At 46.0% G+C, this 23,283-nt stretch overlaps 1 protein-coding gene across 4 annotated transcripts in view; it reads left to right on the top strand.

The window, feature by feature from the left end:
* Positions 1–12,537, top strand: part of DAAM1 (dishevelled associated activator of morphogenesis 1) — a 194,336-nt gene extending 181,799 nt beyond the window's left edge. For all 4 annotated transcript variants that reach the window (XM_075531931.1, XM_075531933.1, XM_075531932.1 and 1 more), the window contains 3 exons: positions 3,786–3,917; positions 9,169–9,339; positions 10,219–12,537. In XM_075531931.1, coding sequence (XP_075388046.1) covers positions 3,786–3,917; positions 9,169–9,339; positions 10,219–10,428 — 513 coding nt within the window. In that variant the 3' untranslated portion in view covers positions 10,429–12,537. The remainder of the gene's footprint in view (positions 1–3,785; positions 3,918–9,168; positions 9,340–10,218) is intronic.
* Positions 12,538–23,283: the final 10,746 nt, after the last annotated feature.

The following is a 23,283-nucleotide window of genomic DNA, read 5'->3' as shown; positions in this document are numbered from 1 at the left end:
GGTCAAGTGACATCACAAAGTACACAAAGACAATGCTCTTTCTTTTTTTAAGTGATCTGGGCTAGATTATCAAGAATTCTTTCAGTTCTTACATTCTATTAGCATATGATGTTTATTCTCAAGAAATCAGTTAGACCTCTCCCTTGTCTCTAAAGGAGCCCTGGTAGTGTGGTGATTATGCCTTGGGCTGCAATCTGCGTGGTCCACAGTTCAAAACCACCAGTTGCTCCTTGTGAGAGAGACGGCTTTCTAGGGTGTCACTGTGAGTCAGCAATGACTCCATGGCAATGAGTTTCGTCTCTTCAAAGTCCGTCCTCTGCGGCGTGTGCACGAGCAGACTCGGGGAGGGACTCAAGGCAGAGGGCCGTGGTGATGCAGTGGCCTTGCCCTCGAGGTGTTGCAAGGGCCGAGAGAGAAGCAGAGTGATTTCAAAACTGCCTTGAGGAAGAAGCCTGTGAGAAAGAGCATTACGGTGTGATGGGCGTGTATTGGAGAAAGCAGGGTTCTTTCTGGAAGAAATCCACTCTGAACTGAGCCGTGGTTGGCACAGTGGTTAGGCGATGGGCTGAGATCCACGAAGTCAACAGTTTGAAACCACCAGCCGCTCCGGGAGAGAAAGAGTTAGGCAGTTCTCCCAGCCCTAGATATGGTGCCTGTGGGTCAGCATGGGCTCGATGGCCGAGTCTGGTTTTGTTTCTTTCACTGGCCTACAGGACTATCACTAAGGTGTGTGTGGGTGTGAGAGAGTTGCCCGTAAATGAGACAGCCTTTCACATCTGAAAAAGAGGTATGGTCTCACACCACAGGGGCAGGTCTACCCTGGCTCTGAGGTTCGCTATTCGTCGGCACCGACTTGATGTCAGTGAGTCTGGTCTGGTTTGGTCAGGTCTGTGCCCAAGCCTCCACAAAGAGAAAGCCAGTAAGACTACTGAAGGCAGAGAGGGGTCCGGTGTGGAAAGCTGAATGTGACCATTTGTGGGGCACACAGTGCCACCAGTGAAGAGGACAGGTGGCCAAATGGATCACCGGGGACCCTGGTCAGGAGAGTGTGCAGTCGCTCTGCTCTGGCTCCTGGTGAAGGAGCAGGCAGCTTGGGAAAGGGCCCTCCCTGAAGTATCTTTCACCGTTCCTATTTATTTCTCAGTTGGGTCACGAGGCCACACACACACCCTTTTTACTCACAGAGGCAACCTTCGGGAAGCACTCATGAAAGATATACCGCTAACATAAGGGAGAATCTGTGGTGTCTTCCTAGAATTAGGTGCATGTGAGTTTTATTTCCTTTTTTGGCTACTTAAGAAACGAACTGAGATGAACTGATGGTGTGGACGGGTTTCTCTCCAGCCCCAGTGGGCCCAGAGTCGGAGATGTGAGTTCCTAGGGCCCGTCCTCCAGGGCTTTCCGAGGCTAGGCTAGATAAGGACAGCCGGAAACAGGTCAGGCCCCCCTCCTTTGATGACCTTTACCCTGTTGCCATTTCCGCCCGGTGGAAGCCTCTTGAGAGTGAGCTCTGAGCAGCTGGCGGAGAGCATGCCCCAAGAGGGAGCTGCCCAAGTGCTACGTTTCTGGTTGATTAAACACTGCAGCTGGGTGCTCTCCAGCCCCGGGGCCTGTCCCCGTCTGTGGAGTAGTTGCTGCAGGAGCACCTTCGGTGGCTTAGATGTCACGAGGTGGCCTTGGGAGACAACTCTGGGAGGCAGGCTTTGGCCTGTCCAGGCATTCATGTCGTCTAATTATGTGCCACACAAATTGAAATATTATTTGAAGGAATTCTTATGAAATGATACATCAGTGGTACACTGTGAGTTGTGCTTCACATCCTCCCTCTCCCCGACCCCTTCCACCACCGCCACTCCCTCCCTCCCTCCCTCCCTCCTCCAGGCCAAAGTCCGAACCTTGGGAGCTCTGACTCGGTAACTTAGGAGAGGTTCCACTTGTCTAATTCCACTGGATTCGCTCAGTAAAACCGACCTCGCCCTCCGTTTCCAAGGGAAGAAACTGACCCAGAGCAACTTGCTTAGGAACCTAATTAGTGCTAGAGTGTGTCAGAACCCCTAGGCTGTGGGCCCTGTACTTCCTAGTGCTGGTCCGTCTCGGGGTTCAGAAGATCAGGGAGTCCACAGCATACAGCAGCTCTTATTGCTGCTCTGAAGTCAAGCAGGCCTGCGTTCAGATGCTGACGCTTTCACTTGCCAGCTACTTGACTTTGGGGCAAAGAATGCAATCATTCTAAAGTTCAGCTAAAAGAGACCTGGTGAGAGTGGAGTCAGCCTTGGGCTGCTAACCCACCCACAAGGTCAGCCATTCAAGTTTGCTCGTGCCTCTGCAAGAGACCCTTGAAGCTGCCTGGCGTCTCCGTCGCCCTGTGCAGCAGGTCTGCTCTGTCCCGTAGGGTCACAGTGAGTCGGAATCAGCTCAACAGCAGTGGCTTTCAACTTCAGTTGATGGGTCTACCGAATAGGAACAGTGATGCCTCTGGTCTTTCTGTGGGAATTACATAAAGAATACGGTCAGAGACAGTTGAAGTTCATTGCTGACAGATTTGAATCATCTGTGTTTTCATCACTTGTGGTAATGAGACTATGGATAATTACCAAGAGCCTTTTGCCCCTACCATGGAGTCTTGGTGGGGCTGTCGGGGGATTGTTGGATTACCAACTGCACGGGTGAGGCTGCTGCTCTCAGTAAAGGTTTACCACCTCAGAAACCCTGTACAGAGTTGACCTGAGTCAGAAATGGCCCAACGGCAGTGGGTATTAGGGTCATGCACCCACTTAGTCACCAAAAAGGAATAGCATGGGCAAGAAGGAAACGGTGGTTATGAAGGTGCCAAATCCCACAGCTGGCAGTCCACTGGCCCTGAGCCCGGGGATAAGGGAGGAAGTAGACTTGTCATGGGCAAAAGAGAAGAAGAAAATAAAAGCAGCAGAATTCCCAGCACAGAGCAGCGACCATCAAACTCTCGCCTTCACTCTCAGACCCTTCCTGTTCAATTTGCCCCTTCCACCTCTAGCCCATTATTTGTTCAACTTCTTCATCTCTTAATTTGATCCCCCCCAAATTTTTTTCAAATTATTTTATTAGGGGCACATACAATTCCTATCACAATCCATACATACATCAATTGTGTAAAGCACATCTGTACATTCATTGCCCTAATCATTCTCAAAACATTTGCTCTCCACTTAAGCCCCTGACATCAGCTGCTCATTTTCCCCCTCCCTCCCTGCTCCCCCTCCCTCATGAGCCCTTGATAATTTATTAATTATTATTTCATCATATCTTACACTGTCCAGCATCTCCCTTTACCCACTCTTCTGTTGTCTGTTCCCCAGGGAGGAGGTTATATGTAGATCCTTGTAATTGGTTCCTTCTTTCCACCCCACCCTCCCTCCAGCCTCCCGGGTATCCCCACTCTCACCACTGGTCTGAAGGGATCCTCCGCCCTGGATTCCCTGTGTTTCCCGTTCCTATCTGTACCAGTGTACATGCTCTGGTCTAGCCAAATGTTCATCCACTTGCCTTCTAAAGCCAGTCAGTAAGAGACAGCACAGGGATCAAGTACCCATAAGACTGGCAGACGTGCTGTTGGCAAATATGTATGTGGGGGCATGGCCCTGGCATGGTGAGAGGAAGGACGGGGGGCTAGTCTACCACAGGATGTCTTAGAGCAAGTCTCCATGCCTTGGCCATCCTGATTCATTAGACTTGAGGCATGTGGAATAGGTGACGTGGTGTGCCCGGATCAAAGCCTCTGGTGACATGACCCCTTTTCTGTGTTGAAGGAGCTGGAATATCAGAAATTGCAGCCTCTGCAGCCCGGAGACAAGTTTGTGTCTGTGGTCAGCCAGTTCATCACAGTAGCCAGCTTCAGCTTCTCGGATGTTGAAGATCTTCTAGCAGAATCGAAAGATTTGGTAAGTTTTTTCCCCACTGCCTGCTGAGTCTTGTTTGACAGGGTTGGACTTGAATGGATACTTCCTGATTTCTGAGCATCCAGGCGACCTCCAGAGTAGGATCCAAGCATCACAGTATAAGAAATAAAGTGCAGATCGTTGTTTGGTATATGACAGGTGTATTTTCATTCCCAGGTCCCTGAGCAATTGAAAGAGACTCTTCTTATCTTGTTGGCCTGTTGCCTTTAGATTAGCAAGACAGCAAAGATCTATATGGTGTCAAGCCTATTTTTACTGGGTTGACACTGCAGTTGGGTGCTTAGCTCCAGGAGTCAGGATAGATTCTGAAAACCAAGAGCAGGCTGAAATGGGAAGTCAGGTGAGACAAAGCAGTGTGCCCAGTGCCTCCAGGTAGCATGCTCACCTTAGAGAAGTCCACAGAAGATGAGGTACTCTTCTGTCTTCCTTGTGTCTCCGTCTGTCTCTGGGAGAACTTGTTAAATGGCCTGTCCTACAACCCACAGCCTTGTTAGAAGAGTCTTCCCCACATCCCCACACCTCACCGATAACATTTATTTTTAAGATTGCTTGAAAATTTTATTTTTGGGTGGGAAAAACAACATTCCAAGGCCCTTAAATTCTTTTCAGTTTCTCAAATTCTTACGCTTTCTCTATTGCTGGCTCTCAGCACCTGCTGTCTGTTTGAAATGCATCACATCACACACCTATCTACACACACAGGAAAACACTCACTCCGTCTTCTACTGTGTGAGTGCTGTTTCTCAAGCCCTCTCTCCACCCTGACGGGGGTGCTCTAGTGTTCCTGCTTGTCCTGCCAAAACTTTATTTTGCTTTTAATCTGATTCCTCCCTAGAGACGGAAGCACTAGATGACACTGCGCGGTGGTTAACTGTCCAGTTATAAAAATGATTTTGGGGGGTCGACCCTTTCACAGGGGTCGCCTAATTCATAACAGTACCAAAATTACAGTTATAAAGTAGCAACGAAGATAATGTTACGGTTGGGGGGGTCACCATACATGAGGAACTGTGTTAAAGAGTCGCAGCATTAGGAAGGATGAGAACCGCTGATGTAAGAGTACACAGTGGGGGACGTTCAGGAGTGGACTATGCTCAGCTATATCAGCTAATCCCAATATCAGCCTTCTCCCGCAAACATTTTTTTAATTTAAATCATGGGATGGGGCTCCTACAGCTCTTATAACAATCCACACATCAGTTGAATCAAGCACATTTGTACATATGTTCCCATTGTCATTTTCAAAACATTTTCTTTCTACTTGGGCCCTTGGTATCAGTTCTTTCCCCCCTCCCTCTCTTCCCCTCCGCTCCTCGTGAACTCTTGATAAATTATAAATTATTATTATTTTCATATCTTACACCATCTGCTGTCTCCCTTCACCCATGTTTCTGTAAGAAAGACAGTTAGTACGTCCATCATTGTGATCTGTTCCTCCTTTCTCTCCCCTCCCCCCGCCACCACTTTCCCCCTAAGCTCTTGGTATAGCTACTCCCCTTACTATTCCTGGGTGGTTTATCTGCCCTGGATTCTGTGTGTTGAGAGCTCATATCTGTACCAGTGTTCATGTTCCAGGCTAGCTGGATTTGTAAGGTGAGACTGGATCATGATAGTTGGGGAAGGGGAGCATTAAAGAACTAGAGGAATGTTGTGTGTTTCATTGGTGCTATACTGCACCCTGGCTGACTCGTCCTTTCCTGTGGTCCTTCTATGTGGGATGTCCACTTGTCTACAGATGGGCTTTGGGTCTCCACTCCAATCCCCCTCGTTTGCATTGATTGTTTTCTTTGAATCTTCTGATGCCTGATACTGTTGATACTTTTTGATCACACAAGCTGATGTGCTTCTTCCATATGGGTTTTGTTGCTTTCCTGCTAGATGGCCACTCGTTTAACTTCAAACTTGTAAGACCCCAGATGCTAGATCTTTTATTAGTTAGGCACCATCAGCTTTCTTTACCACCTTTGTTTATGCACTCATTTTGTCTTCAGCAATTATGTCGGTCAGGTGAGCATCACAGAATACCAGGTTAGAACAAAGTGTTCTTGTGTTGAGGGAGTACTTGAGTAGAAGCCCACGGTCTGTTTGCTCCCTAAATACTTAACATATAATTATATGTACATAGACCTACATCCCTATCATTATATATTAATGTATTTACATAAACATGCCTGTATTTATATACCACTATAAATGTCCTTTGCCTCCTAGTTCTTTCCTCTAGTCCTTTACTTTCCCACTGTCCCGCTGTCATATTCAACCTTCATTCGGTTCTCAGTAATTCCTCTCGGCTGCACTTGAGCAAACCCACCAAGAATCCTATGCCCTCCTTGCCTTCATTTTAGATCCCTTTTTGTTCCCTTGTCCCTGCGTTTGTTGGCTTCCCCCTCCCTCAAACATTATTAACTCTTTCATGGATGAATACAAATTTTAAAATAACATTTTGTTTGTGAAATATTTTTCACTAGTGAAAGGCATGCTGAATCATTGAATGTGTGTGAATTTTCATAAGGATTGTGGGTTTTACTAGCTATGAAGGAGCTTCTGCAATTTCATGGAACAGTGAAATCAAAAGATAATATATTTTTTCCGTGAACTTTTTGAAGCCTCCTCATATTATAAGAGACACATATGTCCCTCTTTACATGACATCACCGCTAGATGCCACCACAGGTGCCAACAAAACCCACAACTCCTAAGGATTCCATGCTCACACGAACACGGAGTCTTCTCAAGAAACGCACTCCAAATGCCATACAAGAACCCAGAAATCCAGCTCAAGGCTCTTCTCGCTGCGCAAAAACCCAAAGAGACAAACCCTTTGCTACAATCACACCTCCAAGATGCGACCCCTTATGTCATGCCCTGTGGTGACAGTGATTTTTAAACAGTAATTTATTACACATGCCAATTTCTTCCATTTTAAATGATTATACAGGCCCCCTGCCTGCAGCATAAACCTGAAAGTGGGAAGTAAAGGTGGCACTGAATGTCCTACCAGTCACTAAAGGGCAACATTAATGAGAAGGCTCCATATTCATAGATTCTAAAAACAAACTTGAGAAGTTATGAATTTTACCCTTTCATGAATAGTAGGGTGTTTAATGGCGGTCCCTGGTGGTGTAATGGTTATGAGGTGAGCTGCGACCTGCGTAGTCGGCAGTTTGAAGCCACCAGCCACTGGCTTTCTGCTCTCGTCAACAGTTACTGTGAGTTTGCTTTTGGTTTGGTGATCTCAGTAGAATTTTCCATGATTGAAAGCATTCTACTAATGTCTTTATTTATTATATGTATATATTTTTTTCAATAATTTTATTGGGAGCTCTTATAACATTCCACACATTAATTGTATCAAGCAGATTTGTACATATGTTGCCATCCTCATTTTCTAAACATTTACTTTCTATTTGTGCCCTTGGTATCAACTTCTCTTTTTTAACCTCCCTCCTCCCCACCCTCATGACCCCTTGATAAATGATAAATTATTATTTTCATATCTTACATTGACCGCTGTCTCCCTTTTCCTTTCTGTTGTTCATCTCCCTGGGGTGGGGGGCAATTATTAAACCATTGTGATCGGTTTCCCCTTCCTCCCCCCACCTTCCTACCCTCCTGGTATTGCTACTCCCAATTCTGTTCTTGGTAGGCACATGGAGCAATTCATGAGCGGAGAGGTCTTTATTATATTTTTTAGTCTTGTCACCAACCATGGTTCAAGCCTTCACTGTGAGCTATGTTTTGTGGGTCCCACCCATGTCTGTGTATGACTTTACAGTATACGTTCTGGTGATGCCATAGGGGAAGCATTGCTGCTAACCATGATGTTGCTGGTTTGAACCCACCAGCAGTTCCTTGGAGGAAAGATAAGACCGTCTGCTCCTGTAAGGCTGCTGTGACTTGGAATCAATTCGATGGCAGTGCTCTTTTTTTGGTATTTGTGTTATGTACTTTGTAAGGGAATAAAGTACCTACTTTATCAAATACTTTTGTAAGAATCAACTAGATAATTAATTTTTAAGTAAAATAAATCCCAAGGTCTACTTTTTTCTTTTCAAGTGTGAGAACTTTAGTTTGAGCCTAGCTTTCTTTAGACTTCTAAAAGTAACATGTGCATGACTTCATCATCACTAGAATGCCTGGATAAACAGATCATTCAGGATGGCTACAGTGCACAGGCTGTGTGTCTCAGAAACTTGGTCGTAGCCAGAATGTTTTTGGATACTTTGTTTTTGCCAAAATGTTTAAAACTTAGCTTGTAAAATCAGTGGATGAAGCTCCCGCATTTGTTTGGTATGTGACAAATGTTTTTCCCTTAAGACCTCTTTTCTAGTGGAATATTTCCAAATAAGTAAAACACTAGGAACAACTCTGTGAAGAGGCCATAGTAAAAAGAACAGTATATTATAAATTTCATGGTAGGAAATAATTATCCCCAAATCAAACACACATGCGTGCACGTGTGTGCGCACACACACAAACCGCTATCATTGAGTAGATTTCAAAACCTGTAGGACAGGGTAGAGCTGCGCCTGTGAGTTTCCAAGGCTGCATGTTTTTTTCAGGAGTACAGCGCCTCTCCTTTCTCCTGCAGAGCAGCTGGTAGAGCTGAACCCCTGACCTTGCATTTGGCAGCCTCACCACACCACTAGGCTTCCTTCGGTTAAAAACCAAAACGGTGACATGAATGATGGCAAAATCCGTTGTTGTTTTCTCATCAAAGCCGATGAGCTATCATAGACGCCAGCAGCATCATTACGTCGAGAACACGCTGTTAGAAAGCCCTGGACCCATTTGCTTTCAATATTGGCCAGATGACACCGAGGCAGGATCTTAAACAACTTCAAAGGAAAGTTAAAAGTACATGGTTCCCTTCTCCTGCCGAGTCTGCCATTAATTTTATGGCCTGGGTACTCTGCCCTACAGCATCCGACTTCCTCCTTTTTACTACTGGTCAGTTCATTAAAATATATATAAATATCTCAGGGCAATGGTAGACGTTGAACTGAAACGAGGTGGGCAGCGATGAATTGGTCCTAAAGATGAGGAGCATTAAGAGTCGACTTTTAAAATGCTTGTTAGATCTGTTCAGCAGCCCGCGGTACGGAACAGGCTCACTGAAATCCATTGAAAGCTGATACCAGACTATCTGACCCTTGGTCCTTCTCGATGGAGAGCGCGTCGATCGCGGAATTCCCTTGCCGTCTCTGAACTTCCAACCCCCTTCTTTTTCTAGTTTACAAAAGCAGTGAAGCACTTTGGAGAAGAGGCCGGCAAAATGCAGCCAGATGAGTTCTTTGGCATTTTTGATCAGTTTCTTCAAGCAGTGTCAGAAGCCAAACAAGAGAATGAGAACCTGAGGAAGAGGAAGGAAGAGGAAGAGCGGCGAGCCCGCATGGAGGCGCAGGTAAAAGACCAGTGAATTGGCCCATTTGCACCCTCCCGGAAGGTGTAATCAGTTTTCCACCCAACAGTTTAGATGCACTTTGTTTCTTGTAATCAATTGCAGCTTTTTATTCCTCCTTCCTTGTTTGCTTCCTTCTTTTTTTTCTCATGAATATATATTTTTTTAATGGTGAAGACCCCAGGATATGACGTCAGCTGTGACAAATTGTATGACAAATATGTAACATAACCTCATTGACGAGGTGGGGTGGGCGGGAAAGGATCTGACCGTCAGAACTTTGGACACCTACTCGGTGTTGAACAAATACGGTGGATTTGGAAACTCTTTGTTATTTCCAAAGGGAAGACTTGACACGTGTGATCAAGGCCAACGTTACAAGTAAGAAACCATGTGATATCACGTATCTTCTAGCATGATGTGAGGAGAAGGAAATATCAACTCTGATATTCTTCTCAAACCGCAGCTTCAGTATTGTCATGAGGAAAAAAGCAGACCTATCCATACCAATATTTCATAAACCATCGGAATTGGTGTCCAGCCTTGTCTGTTTTCTAGCCTTTCCTGCCTCCTAAGCTCTGTTGCTGGACAAATGCTACCTTTTTGATAACAAAATGATGGATTCTTTTAAGGAGTTTGGGCCTCCCTAGTGCTATTGGTCACCTTATAGACCGATCTATTGTTAGGCTGACAATTTGTTGTTGTGGGGCCGGCGGGGGGAGGGGGGTTTCCTCCTGTGACAACTGAGAGCGTTAGCGATTGCAGATGAACACACCTTGGTGTGGTCGATGGCGTTGCCACGCCTCAGCCGCATCACCTCCACTTGACGCAAAGCGTTTGGACGCTTCTCTGAGCTCACTCTGCGCCTTCCATCTCTTGCAGCTCAAAGAGCAACGGGAACGGGAGCGCAAGACGAGGAAAGCAAAGGAGAATAGCGAAGAGGGTGGCGAGTTCGATGACCTTGTTTCCGCTCTGCGCTCAGGCGAAGTCTTTGACAAGGACCTTTCGAAGCTGAAACGGAATCGGAAGCGCATTACCAACCAGATGACAGACAGCAGCCGGGAGAGGCCCATCACGAAACTGAACTTCTAATTTTCCTGGAACACTTTTTTAGAAAGCTCACTAGCAGCCCTATGAATTGACTAGAATGTTTCATTACGCTGCCTTGAAATCCAAACAGTGGCAATTCCTTCTTGTGTGTGTGTGTGCGTGTGTGTGTGCGTGCGCACGCGCCGTGCACACCTTGTATATAAGAGTCTGAGTGTCGTCTGGAGGCCTCTATGTGTGTTTTAATAAGAACAACTCTGTTAATGTATGTGCTCAGAATTGAGTGTGACTCTTTTTCTTTCCCTGAACACCATTGACTGTTCAGAAGCACAACACTGTCTCCTGAAAGAGATGACAGAGACATTTCCTAGAGAAAATAAAAAACAAACGCAAAAAAAAAAAAAAGCAAGAAAGAAAAGAAGGTGCAAACCGGCTTGTGAAATATCGTGTGGTTTTCAAGCTTGGCATACTTAGAAATTATTGGTGGAACTGGTGTTGGAAAAATCGAGTTAAAAATGGCTTCTGATTGTTGACAAGGTGATGCCGGGATCTCGCACGGGTCGTGACAGGACCAGTTAGGGCTATGTGCCGGTGGTGTGGGGATACCGTCTGTAAATGTGGATTAAGAATACCTTAACACGCAGTCTGAATTATGTAGAGTGTCAGTCAAGATTGTTTATATATTTAAAACTTGAACGTCATCTCCCACCCACCCCCCATCCCGCCCCTCCTTCCCTAAGCTCCTTTAGTTCTCTGCCAAGGGCTTCTGGTTTCTTTACATTGCTTTCGGAAAGAGCCGCGGTCTCAGTACAGCCCACGCTCCTGGGAAGAGAACACGATTGCTAGAACGTGCTGTGGTTCTCACAATAGAGAAGCGTCAACTTTAGAAACAAAATTTCCCACCGACGACTTAACAGGAAGAATTCCCTGAAAGGATAATGATTATAAAAAGGTGGGGGGGGGGGTTCCCTGTAAATGGGGGTGCTTCTTAATTATATATTGGGGGTGGGTGTGCGGGGTGGTTCCTCTTTTCTGTTCCGTAGGACAAACTGCATCTTCTGTAAATACACGCCTGGAACAGGGCCCGTTGGGAGTGCGTGCGTGCCAAGCCCCCGGCAGTCGCCGCGATGCTGACATCGACTGTCTGTCTGTACATGTGAACTGGTTTGCTGTTTAGATGTGGTCATTTGAAATTGTGTGTCGATAAAGCTACCTGTGATATTTCAGTCCAAAAAAAAAAAGTTCTCAGGGAGAAATGAATAAAAACAATAGACATTAGAAAATAAAATATAGATGCTTACCATTAACCTACAAACTCTTAATATGCTTAAGTTATAAGATCTATAAAGAGGACTGTTACTTTCCTTTGGTTTGGCTTGGTTTTATTTATTTGTGGTCAGTGGGGGCGACGGTCTCTCTTTTCTTTCCGTCCATCCTGTTGTATATGGTTGGGTTTCCTGTGGAAAGAGTGGTGTGTCTGTTGCACTAGAACATTATTTACTCACTCAATGGAGTCTTTCAGTCAGTTAAATATTTATTGAACACCTACTATGTGCCGGTCATCGGCTACAATAGTAGACAAGACGGAGTCCCTGCCCCCAGGAGCTTAGATTCCAGCAGGGAGCCTAAGGGGTGACCAGAATGCCAGTGTGCTGGCTGTGCAGGAGTCCTGCTATGTGTAAGTAATGCGCATAAACTAGTGCTCAGCACAGACGGCATGGTCTCTGTGCCACCCGAAAGCTGTGAAATAACACTCTAAGAGTCGTCAAGAGCTGTGGTTCTACGCCCCCCCACCCCCCGCCCATTGCAAACTTAGCGACTTTCTCACATTCTATCAAAGTAAAAAGACTCTAGCAAATACAACGATAAGGTAGAGGCCAAGCGCTCCGACTGCTATTTTCCCCAAGGTCTGCAAATACACTCTGTTACAGGCACAGACTTTGCTCAAAAAGGCTTGGAGACAAGATGGAGTGGGATATATGGAAGGTTTCATCTATTCCTTAACTTAAAGTGCCTCTTTTTTTTTTCTATTTATAGCAGGAAAAAAATGGGTCCAGCTCCATTTGAGAAGTGTATTTGGGGAATGCCTGTGTTTCACAGTCTAAGGAATGGTCAAGTGCAGGGAGAGACACACAAAGGAGCTAGTTTGTTAAGCACACGCCCCTCCTGCCCTTGTTCGTCGTCCTCATTTTGGCACGCCCATCCTGGCCGGCCTCCTGTGCCACTTCCATTTAGGTGGTTCCCTTCCCCCCAAAGGCTGTGCGCAGGTGATCCCATGTGCCATTGCTGAAGAAAACAAAACAAAGAAAATCCTACTTTTTAGATCGGTGCTGGTGTAAGCAGCCACTTTTCTCTCTCGGGTGTATATTTTAAAGTTTTCATTTTTTTAAATTAATGCCAAAAAGCAGCAGCATTATAATTTGTATCTTAATGATATGTCTTGTATCTTAGCTTAGTCGTTGGATCCACTTAGTCTTCGGGCACAAGACCTGTCGTTACAGTTCCTAGAAGAAAAGATGTTGTATGTGTTATGAGACTGTACATTTTTAATAGCAATATGCAATAAAGTGTTGAATTCATTGGGTGTATATATATGATTTCTGTTATTAAAACAATACCATTAACCTTCTTTGTACTCCTCCCCACTGAGGTTAAGTACTGCAGATTATTCACTAAATCAGAAATACGTGTGTGTTTCACTTTACAGAGACTTAGAAGCTGCCAACTTTCTGTTACAGCGTTATTCAGTATGTGCACAGGGTAGCATTTGCTCCCAATTTCTATATTCACTTATGTCAAGTTACATGGTTTTATGTTATGTGTGGTGGGCTACTGGTAAAATAATTCAATTGACGGTATAGAAAATCTCTCATCTCTGGAATCAGAACCCTTTTTTATTTTGAAACTTTTCTCTCAAAAATAAATTCATCGTAAATAAATTAATCATCTAGATCAGTGTGGGCAGTGCCACCTTGCACAACAAAGGGTGTGTTTTATAAACATCCTCTTGAGAGTTGGCCCCACACCCTCTGCCTGCCTGCCTACAACCCAATTTGGAGCCAGGGTCAAAATAAACTGTCCCAGGAGAGGAGTCTCCAAGCACACCAAGTGACCGTCTTTCTAATCTGGGGAGCAAAGACTCGGGGTAGAATGCACTTGGTAACGGGGCAGAGCTTGTGGCTGCGGGCCCTCTCGTTTTCCGTTTCGTCATTGGATACGGCCTGTGGCCCCAAGGCAGCATTGTTCTTGGATCCCACCACTCGGAGGGAGAGACCATTCTAGACGAATTTTCTATTCCATCCGAAATGCCAACAGTGACATTGCCCATTTTACATTTGAGTGTGGAACTATGGGCAGAGCCACCTTTCTTCCGGGCTGTGCTCGAGAGTACTGGCAGAAATGGGCAGGCAAAGCTGATTACACTTGCCTTTATGCCTTCTGTTTCCCCCAAGAAATCATCATGGGAGGAGTTGTGCTTTTGTCAGGGACGTGAACATATTTCTGTGTGTAAAGGTGGTATTGTGGGTGGCACACCGGGCTGCTTACCACAAGGTCGGTGGTTCAAATCCACCCGTTGCTGCATGAGAGAATGACGAGGCTTTCTGCTCCTGTCAACCCTAGGGAAGTACTGCCCGGCGGGGTGGGTTGCTGAGAGTTGGACGTGATGGGATGGCAGTGGGTGGTGGGAACGTGTGTAAACGCAAGGCAAAGAGGGTGGGTATGGCAAAGCAGATGTGTCAAGAATGTTCTCAAATGGCCGACTTCTGGAGAAGTTTCTCCAAGGCTTTACGAACTTTCCAAGGTTTGGCAGCTATTCGATGTTCCACAAGCCCAAGCATCACTGATCTGTGGGCTGTGTGTTCTCAGCATCCCTGAAGGCACAGTGACGATAAACAATGTGAAACCACCTGTCACGCCGTGGGAGAGAGCTGGCTGCTCCCGGAAAGATGTACAGCCCGGATATCCAGAGGGACAGTTCGACTGTCCAATAGGGTTGATAGGAGTCGACAGCACCTCGATGGCACTGGGCTCTTCTGAGTTTAGTGAGGGCTCTAGGGCTGCCTGCATCGTGGTATTTTATAATGTGCGATTACCATGAGCTAGGTGCTTGTTTTCTCTCTGCGATGCATACACTGTTTTAAGACTATCTCCTGTTACCCCATGACCATGAACTAAAAAATCAGTTGCCATTGGGTCCATCCCAGCTCATGTGTGACAGAGTAGGCTGATTTTTGGAGGAAGTGGATCATGAGGCCTGCCTTCTAAAGTGCCTCTAGATCAGCGGTTCTCAGCCTGTGGGTCGCAAGCCCTTTGGGGGTCAAACAACCCTTTCACATGGGGTCGCCTAGTTCATAACAGTAGCAAAATGAGAGTGATGAAGCAGCAATGAAAATTATGGTTGGAGGTCACCACAACATGAGGAATTGTATTAAAGGGTCGCGGCAGTAGGAAGGTTGAGAACCACTGCTCTAGATGGATTTGAACCTCCAACCTGTGGGTTAACAGCTGGAAGCATTAACTGTACCCCCAGGGGGGGGGGGTGCCTGACATCCACCTTTCTCCTCTAGAAACCTACAGGTTCATAATTAAGAGAGAAAGCAGGATTCAGACTCTCTCCTGGAGGAAGTTGGGCGCACCTGGAGGAAGGAGGCTTCATGTTTATAGTTTTATTGTTTTGCCGAGCTGAGACCAATCAGACTGATTTGTCATCCGGCTTGTGGGGGAAACATCAGACCTGCCCTTTGGTCTCTCCCTGGCATGCTTTTGTCGACACCAATAAACCGTGTGTCCATGGTATCAAACAAACATTCCCACAGAACCACACAGCAGGGTTTTCAGGCAAAAGAGATCTTTATTTTATTATTTTTTTAAACCTTGGGTGTGTTTTTGCTTTGCATGGGCAAGAGGGATTCCTACGTGGTGTGTGGGTATACATTTCCCTCTTGATCTGAATAAAGTACGTGTTCTCCACTCCAGGTCCTGTCCCTGGGAGAAGGGACAGCAACCAGAAGCCTGGCCCTCGAAGGGTGATCTCTGCTGTTGAGCCGGTCGGACACTGCAGCCATTTCTGTGGCCTCACATCTGCTGTCAGTGAGTCGAATCAGATTTGGAGACCAAGTTCACCCTCCCTAGGAGGCCCCTTTCCTCCCTCTCTCAAGCAGCTCCGTCGGTAAGCCTCCATTAGAAGGGCCTCAGAATGAGGAACGCTCTGAACGAGCCTTTTGCATCGGTCGTCTACAGCCTTGAATGTGATATACTTGACCCTGGAAAGCAGCAGCTGTTTGGTGACCTGATGGTTTTGTGGCTGGTGAATGCACGCTAATGGAATGACCTTCCGATGTCTGCTAGGATGCAAGGATTAGAGGCACCGTGGGGAGTGGGACCGTGGGGATCCCGCCTAACCCGGGTCTCTGTAAAGGACGTGTGCAGTTGGCACTGACTTTCCCACACCAGAACTTGGCAAAGTGGCCCTGACCCGTCCTGCTACTTCCGGTCATCAAAGTCTGCTCCACCTGACTTGGCATCTATCTATTCTGTCCCTTGCGGCACCGATTTCTAAACAGCCGTTGGAGCCTAAGGCCTCCAAGTTTGCAGATTGTCTCGATTGCCAGCAAGCATGAGATAACATCCTAGGTCAGTCTCCTCCCTGGCTTTGCTTCCTTTTATGGGAGCTGAGCAGAGTGACTCTGAAACTTTCCATTGCAGGAGGCTGCAGTCCCGTCTCCCAGGCTCCCGGTCCCTGGGTGACGGGAATTCACCACAGCCAACTTACACACTAGAATTAAATGATTGTCAGTCCAACCCAGAGACCAGGACCCTTGCCCCGCCTGTTTGGGAAGGGTCGAGGCGGAAGGGTAATCACCTGGAGCACTGTTCTCAGGCATGTTAGCAGTAAGCAGACCTGCGCCAGGCCTTCCTTTTATTTTATCAGGGGACCGTGCTAACACTGATCCTTGGGGGGGACTCATCTGGTCACACAAGAGCGCATGCAGTGAGTGATCTAGCCATAAACCTGATGTTTATCATTCACATGGCTTTCCCCGGGGCGGGGCGGGGGGAACCTAGGAAGAGCGCGATTGTCTGCACTGGAGGGGTCACGGTGGGGCATTTTGTTCTATGGGGTACCAGCCCCCACATTCGAACGGGTCCCAGGGGCGGTTGTGTAACAGGGGTAAAATTAGACATCAGACAATATAAGGCATGTAGTTGCTCACCTCCCGATGGCCATGATCTCAGCAGCCAGGTGCAGAGAGAATATATTTCTAATCACGGCATATATACACTTTGGGGGACATGCAAGCCCCCCATGATTACATCATAACGAGAAGGGATTATATAATCGGCAGCATGTGACAAGATGGGCGGACCCTAGATTCAAGATAGCAGCCTAACCTTGGTCCTCCTTGACCTTGTTTCTGGGCTCTCCTTCAGGGAAACAACCCAGGATCCATAACAGAAGGGAGTGGGACAGACTAGAGAGAGATTGCTCCAGGTGGCTGATAACCCTCAGGGAGCTGACCTCAGAGGGTACAGTCATTGCATATGGGTTGCATGCAGCGTCTTAGGTTTGGCATGTATTTGGGCGATAACTTGGAGAAAGCCCTTCTACATCCCACAGTGTTCTGCCACACCCTGCCTTTTAGCAGCCCCACTGGCTGACGAAAGCTTGTCCTGAAGACGGTGGTCTAGCCAGTGAAGAAGTGTCCAAGCGACCTTGAGTCTGGGAAGCCAATTATTCAGAAAATCTGGTAGCTGTCCTCAAATGCGTGAAGAGGGAGAAGGTTTGTCCTGCATTTTGCCAGAAGGCAGGGCTACAGCCAATGGGCAAAAGTCACCAACAAACTGATCTCCTTTTTCTTAACTGAGTGAACTCGCAAACTTCTATAACCAAGCAGCCATTGAATAGGCTGCCTCACAGACGGGTGCCCCCAAGCCTCTAGACTGGGTCCGTCCATCACAGGGGATGCTGTTAGAGATTCTGTACTAAGGGGCAGGCTGGAGAGATGATATTGTTAACTTCCTCCTTGGAAGTAGCTTCAAAGTTAGAAAAAAGCAGGGAAAGTAAAAATACAGCTGAACCTCAAAGAGCATGCCGTTGAGCTGCACGGGCCCACCTATACACAGGCTGTTTTTCCTGTGCTCCAGTTGTGGCCTCAAGTGTGTGAGTATCCTCTTACATCCTGCGTGACACTCCCCTTCTCACAGTGAGAAGACCAAATGCTCCCGAGGAGAGGATTAGAACACTCATCCCCGTGAGCTCACCAACACACCAACATACCAGATGTACGTGGATGCGAGCAGTTCAAGCCTTTGCCCTTCAAAGGTCAACTGTGTATACAGAAAACCCAGTGCCCTTTCTCTAACTTCACTCAGTGTGATCGTAGCCCGTTGACTTTCGCATTTTCCCTCTGCTCTCTTCATACGTGTTGTTTCACTGTTGTTCTAACCATTTGAGAATAATTGATAAGCACCATGGCCCTGACTGCTGAAGATTCCAGTGTGCGTGTCTATGCCCTTCCATGATTTCAGTACATTCATCAATTTCAGCCAATCGTACTGATGTGACACTGCACATTCAAACAGCCGTCTCCCCAAATCACTGAAGCGTTGTGACATCTCCTGGAACGCCATGTTCAGGTGGCTCGAGCTGGTGGGGATGCTGGGAAGGTTCAAAGATGCATTCGGACAGAGAGGTCGGCTCAACTTATGGTGACTATTCTCGGGGACAGATTTTCTAGAAGGACGCAGAATAACTTGTGTCCTTCTAGGACGCAGGGTCTTATTATGACGATGTTTTAAGAAAGTTGGAAACAGTGTTGGTGAGAAAAGTTTCCAGGAAATTTGAGCCAAAGAAGTTTTTTGGTTGTTTTGTTTTTCTTCTACAACAACAATGGACCTTCTCATTCTTAGAGGGAAGTAAGGGCTGTCCTCGGGGAATCTTGATGAGAACCTGCACCCCATCTACCCTTCAGCCCTCATCTTGCCCCTTCAGATTGTTCCTGTCCCCCCAAACTCAAAGGACATCTCAAGGGAACATGCCTGAGTCCCTGGAGGATGCCGAGACCGCACAGCTGTCTTTGGGAAAAGTTCCAGAGGGGAAAGCTCTGCCTACAGAAGTGTGTACCCTACGTGGAGGATGTGCTGAGCAAGAATAGCTTCACATTTTGATGTTTTTGTTTAACACAGATTTCTATGGTCGAGAACGATGAAGCTTTGTGCTGTGGTAAAGATGTACCACCTCAGAGACTCTGTGAACTGTTGCTGTGACGGGAATGGGTTCGATGGCAGTGGTGACAATTCTATGGGTCTGCAACGCCTTTGACTTAGCGTTGTAGTCTTCATCTCACGCTTGCCTGAGGCTTCCTCTCACTAACATTCAGGGCTACCGGCCTGCAGAGGAGGCGCACCCTTCTCCGGGTGTGATCCATATTGGTGGTGAGGTGGGTGTGGGAGACCTGGTAGGGCATGATCAAGGGTAATGTAACAAAGAGGAATTGCTGAAACCCTGGTGGGAACTGAGCGTGATAGTGGGACAAGAGGAAAGTCAAGGGAAATAGAGGCAAAGGGCATTTATAGAGGTCTAAAGACATGTACATATGCAAATATATTATATATGAGGATGGGGAAATAGATCTATGTGCATATATTTATAGGTTCAGTATTAAGGTAGCAGATGGACATTGGGCCTCCACTCAAGTACTCCCTTAATGCAAGAACACTTTGTTCTATTAGATTGACATTCTATGATGCTCACCTTCCCAACACGATCGCTGAAGACAAATGGGTGAATAAGTAAATGTGGTGAAGAAAGCTGATGGTGCCCGGCTATCAAAAGATATAGAGTCTGGCGTCTTAAAGGCGTGAAGGTAAATAAGTGGACATCTAGCTCAGAAGCAACAAAGCCCACATGGAAGAAGCACACCACTGTGTGATCATGAGGTGTCGAAGGGATCAGGTATAAGGCATCATCAGAACAAAAAAATCTTATCATTGTTAATGAGTGGAGGAGTGTGGAGTGGAGACCCAAAGCCCATTTGTAGGCCACTGGACATCCTCTTACAGAAGGGTCTAGGGGAGGAGACGAGCTAGTCAGGGTGCGATGAAAAATACAACTTTCCTCTGGTTCCTAAATGCTCCCCCCCCCCCACTATCATGATCCCAATTCTACCTTACAAGTCTGGCTATACCAGAGGATGTACACTGGTACAGATAGCAACTGGAGACACAGGGAATCCAGGGCGGATGATCCCTTCAGGGCCAGTGGTGAGTGGCGATACTGGGAGGGTAGAGGGCGGGTGGGTTGGAAAGGGGGAACTGATTACAAGGATCTACATGTGACCTCCTCCCTGGGGGACGGACAACAGAAAAGTGGGTGAAGGGAGACGTTGAACAGAGCAAGATATGACAAAATAATAATTTATGAATTATCAGGGTTCATGAGGGAGTGGGGAGGAGGAAGGGAGGGGGAAAATTAGGAGCTGATGCCAAGGGTTTAGGTGGAGAGCAAGTGTTTTGAGACTGATGAGAGCAATGAATGTACAAATGTGCTTTACACAATTGATGTATGTATGGATTGTGATAAGACTTGTATGAGCACCTAATAAAACTATTAAAAATATTAAATAAGAAATAAATGTCTTTGACTGTATGGAACTTATGTTGAGAAATTTAACAGTGCAGTACAGTCTTTTTTAAAAAATTGTTAACTGAAGAGAAATGGGTGCTCTTTAATGAGTTTTTAAGATTAGGAAGGAAAAGGAAATCAGAAGAAGCCAAATCAAGGCTGTAAAGTGGATGCCTAAAGATTTCCCTGTGAAACTGTCACAAAATTGCTCGTCCCGTGAGAGGCTTGCACGGACTGTTGTCAAGGTGGCGAAGGACTCTCGGGTGAAGCTTTTCTGGGCATTTTTCTGTGAAAGCTTTGGCAAACCTCTAAGCACGCTCATCACAGGTAGACGTTATTCTTATTTGGACCTTCAGAAAGTCAACACAAAGTCCCTTGAGCATCCCCAAAAACCTGTTGCCGTGACCTTGCCTATTGACCTGCCCACATTTGCTTTGGCTGGAGCATTTCACCTCCTGGCAATCATTACTTTGTGCTTTGTCTCAAGGATTATATTGGTAACATCTCATTTCATCTCCTACTGCAGTTCCTTGAAGAACTGCTCCGGGATCTTGATCCCATGGAATCTGAAACAAGTGCCTGCGGCTGATCTGAGCGCAGCACGGTTGGCACCTGTACCGCGATGGTTTGCTCAGCGTGAATGCCCAGTCAGACTGTGTGAGCCAGACTGATCGGCATGCCTCTGGTCGTGGCTACTGGTCCTGCAGTGACTTGCTGGTCCCCGTACATTAGGCCTTGAACCATATTATGTGTCACCGTGCAAACTGATGTGAATGATCTGCTGCGGCAGGCTTCATCTTCAACACCCTCCGACCCCTTCTCCGAATGAGATCCATCCGTTCACTGCTGCTTTCTTTGGGCAAACACTCAGTGCCATTGAGTCTGTTCCGACTCACAGCAACCTTATAGGACAGGAAAGTACCCCTGTGGGTTTCCTGAGATTGTCACTGTTCACAAGAGTGGAAAGCCTCATCTGTCTCCCACAGAGCGGCCGGTGGATTAGAACTGCTGGTCTTATAGTTGGCAACCCAAGACATAACTCATTATGCCACCAGGGCTCTTGGCTCTTTGGAAAATACTCCCCCCATTTTTTCCATAAAACACCAATGATTTCATTAGTGATTTGATGCTTATTCTTGCTTTAATTCATGTTGGTTTGATAAGGGCTCTTTTCAAACTGATGTCTTAACTTTATTAGTGGCTTAAACGAAATTCTGGTCAGCTATGTTATAATTTAAGAAAAGCTTATTTTTGTGCAAAACCCTAAAATCTCCACATAGTATTTTTCATAATATGCATTTCCATAAAATTTTAAGACATCTAATATGTGTTGTTTTGCAATGTGCCTTTTAAAATGAATAATATCTGTTGTAATTGCTCAATATCAATTCACAGCTATGTTCATACTCAGTCTTTTTCATAACTGTATAGTACTCTATTGGTTTTAAATTTTTGTAATAGTCTGGGTACTTTAGAGAAACAAATCCACAGAAACTCATGTGTAAGAGAGAGTTTTATATAAAGGTTAAGTGCACATCAAGAAAACATCCCAACCCAGTGCTGCCCAAGCTCACAAGTCCAACATTAATCCATTCACCCACATGTCTGACACCAATCCACAAAGTCCTCCTCCACCTCACAAAACAGAGGCAATGACGCCGACTGCAGGAAGAAAGTCTAGTCAGTTTAAGCATCTCAGCGCTGACAAGGGTCTCCACATGGCTGCTCCAGTACCCAACACTGTATTGGGGTAGGTCCATGTGGCTTCTCCTTGGGGATGTCTTGCAGGAAGTCAGCCTTGCAAGCTGAAGCAGGGAACTGGCTAAGGCAGCTGCACCCTGGAGCGACCATCACAAAGCAAGAGATCTGAGAACTAGAAACACAAGGCTCCCTGAGTCATTTATCCCTCCGCTCTTCAATTAACCCCACATGTGGTTATCAGCCAGGTTGGCACAATAAACTAATTCAGTCTTCTTTTTATTTAAGCAGTAACCTACATTTCACTTTACACGCAGCCTTGTGATGCGTATGTACCTTAAATTGTTGGGGTTGTGACAGTTACGGTTATCTTGGCTGGGCCAGCATTCTCAGCGTTTTGACATTTAAGATGTAATCATTTCCCACAACGAGATCCAATACAATGTAACATTTGCATGATGAGATCTGCTAGGAGCAATCCATCCATTGAAAAGGAGTTTCCTTGGAGGTGTGGCCTGCTTCCAATATAGGAGGATGCTTCCGCAAAGCTTGCTTGTCTTTGTGGGGCCGGTATCCTTCATCTGGCCTCCAGTTCTTTGGACTTGAGCCAGCAGCCTGCCTTGAAATGTATTGCCTGCCCATCCTAAGAGTTGCCAGAAACCTGCCAGCTAGCCTGCTGGCCTTGGGTTCCTCAGTCTGACACCTGACCCACAGACATGGAACTTACCTGCCTCTACAACAGTGTGAGTAATTTCCTTAGATAAGCATCCTGTAGATACACATTTAAGCGAACTGGTCTTGCTTCTCTAGAGAGCCCAGCCTAAGAAAGAGGGGTAGCTCCAGAATGAATTCCTTGAAGTGAGATTGCTAGGTCAAAGAGTAAACACATGTTGTTTTGGTAAATATTTCCAATTCCCCCATAAGAGTTTTACCGTTTTGTGTTCCTGTCAGTACCATGTAAGTGCACCTATTTCCTCAACACCTTGTCAAGCTTTTGAATGTTTATCAGTCTGACGTGTGAGACATATCTCAGTATACTTTAATTTTGCATTTCTCTACTTTATGAGTGAATTTGACATATTTTCATATGTATACGGCAATTGTTACATATTTTCTGAATTAACTCATAAATGCATACAAGGAGATTACCCCCCCCCCAAAAAAAAGAAAGAAACAGAAAAAAGCTCCCAGTATTTAGTAGACTCTATTTGGGGATTTTTCTGTTCTACCTATATGTGTTCCAGTACCATATTGTTGTAATTATGGAGAGTTTATAGTGTGTTTTAATACCAGATGAGATTTTGCTTTTTACTGTTTTCCCAGATATTTTTGTATGTTTAGTTTTCCATATGATCAACTTGTCTAGCTCCATAAAATGCTCATTGGCATTTTTATTGGGATCTCATTAGGGTTGGATGTTAAATTGCAAATTGATATTGAAATATCCTAGCCCAAAACAAAATGTGTCTGCATTTTTCAGGTCTGGTCTGCCTTTCAGGAGTGTTATGTAGTTTTCTTTGATGTAGACTTTGAGCATTCCTTGTTAAATGTGCCCCTTCCAACATTACCTTTGTTGT

This window comes from Tenrec ecaudatus, chromosome 14 (assembly GCF_050624435.1).
Source record: "Tenrec ecaudatus isolate mTenEca1 chromosome 14, mTenEca1.hap1, whole genome shotgun sequence".
NCBI classification, from domain to species: Eukaryota; Metazoa; Chordata; class Mammalia; order Afrosoricida; family Tenrecidae; genus Tenrec; species Tenrec ecaudatus.
The sequence above is the reverse complement of the archived record's forward strand: the minus strand, read 5'-3'. Positions and strand labels throughout refer to the sequence as shown.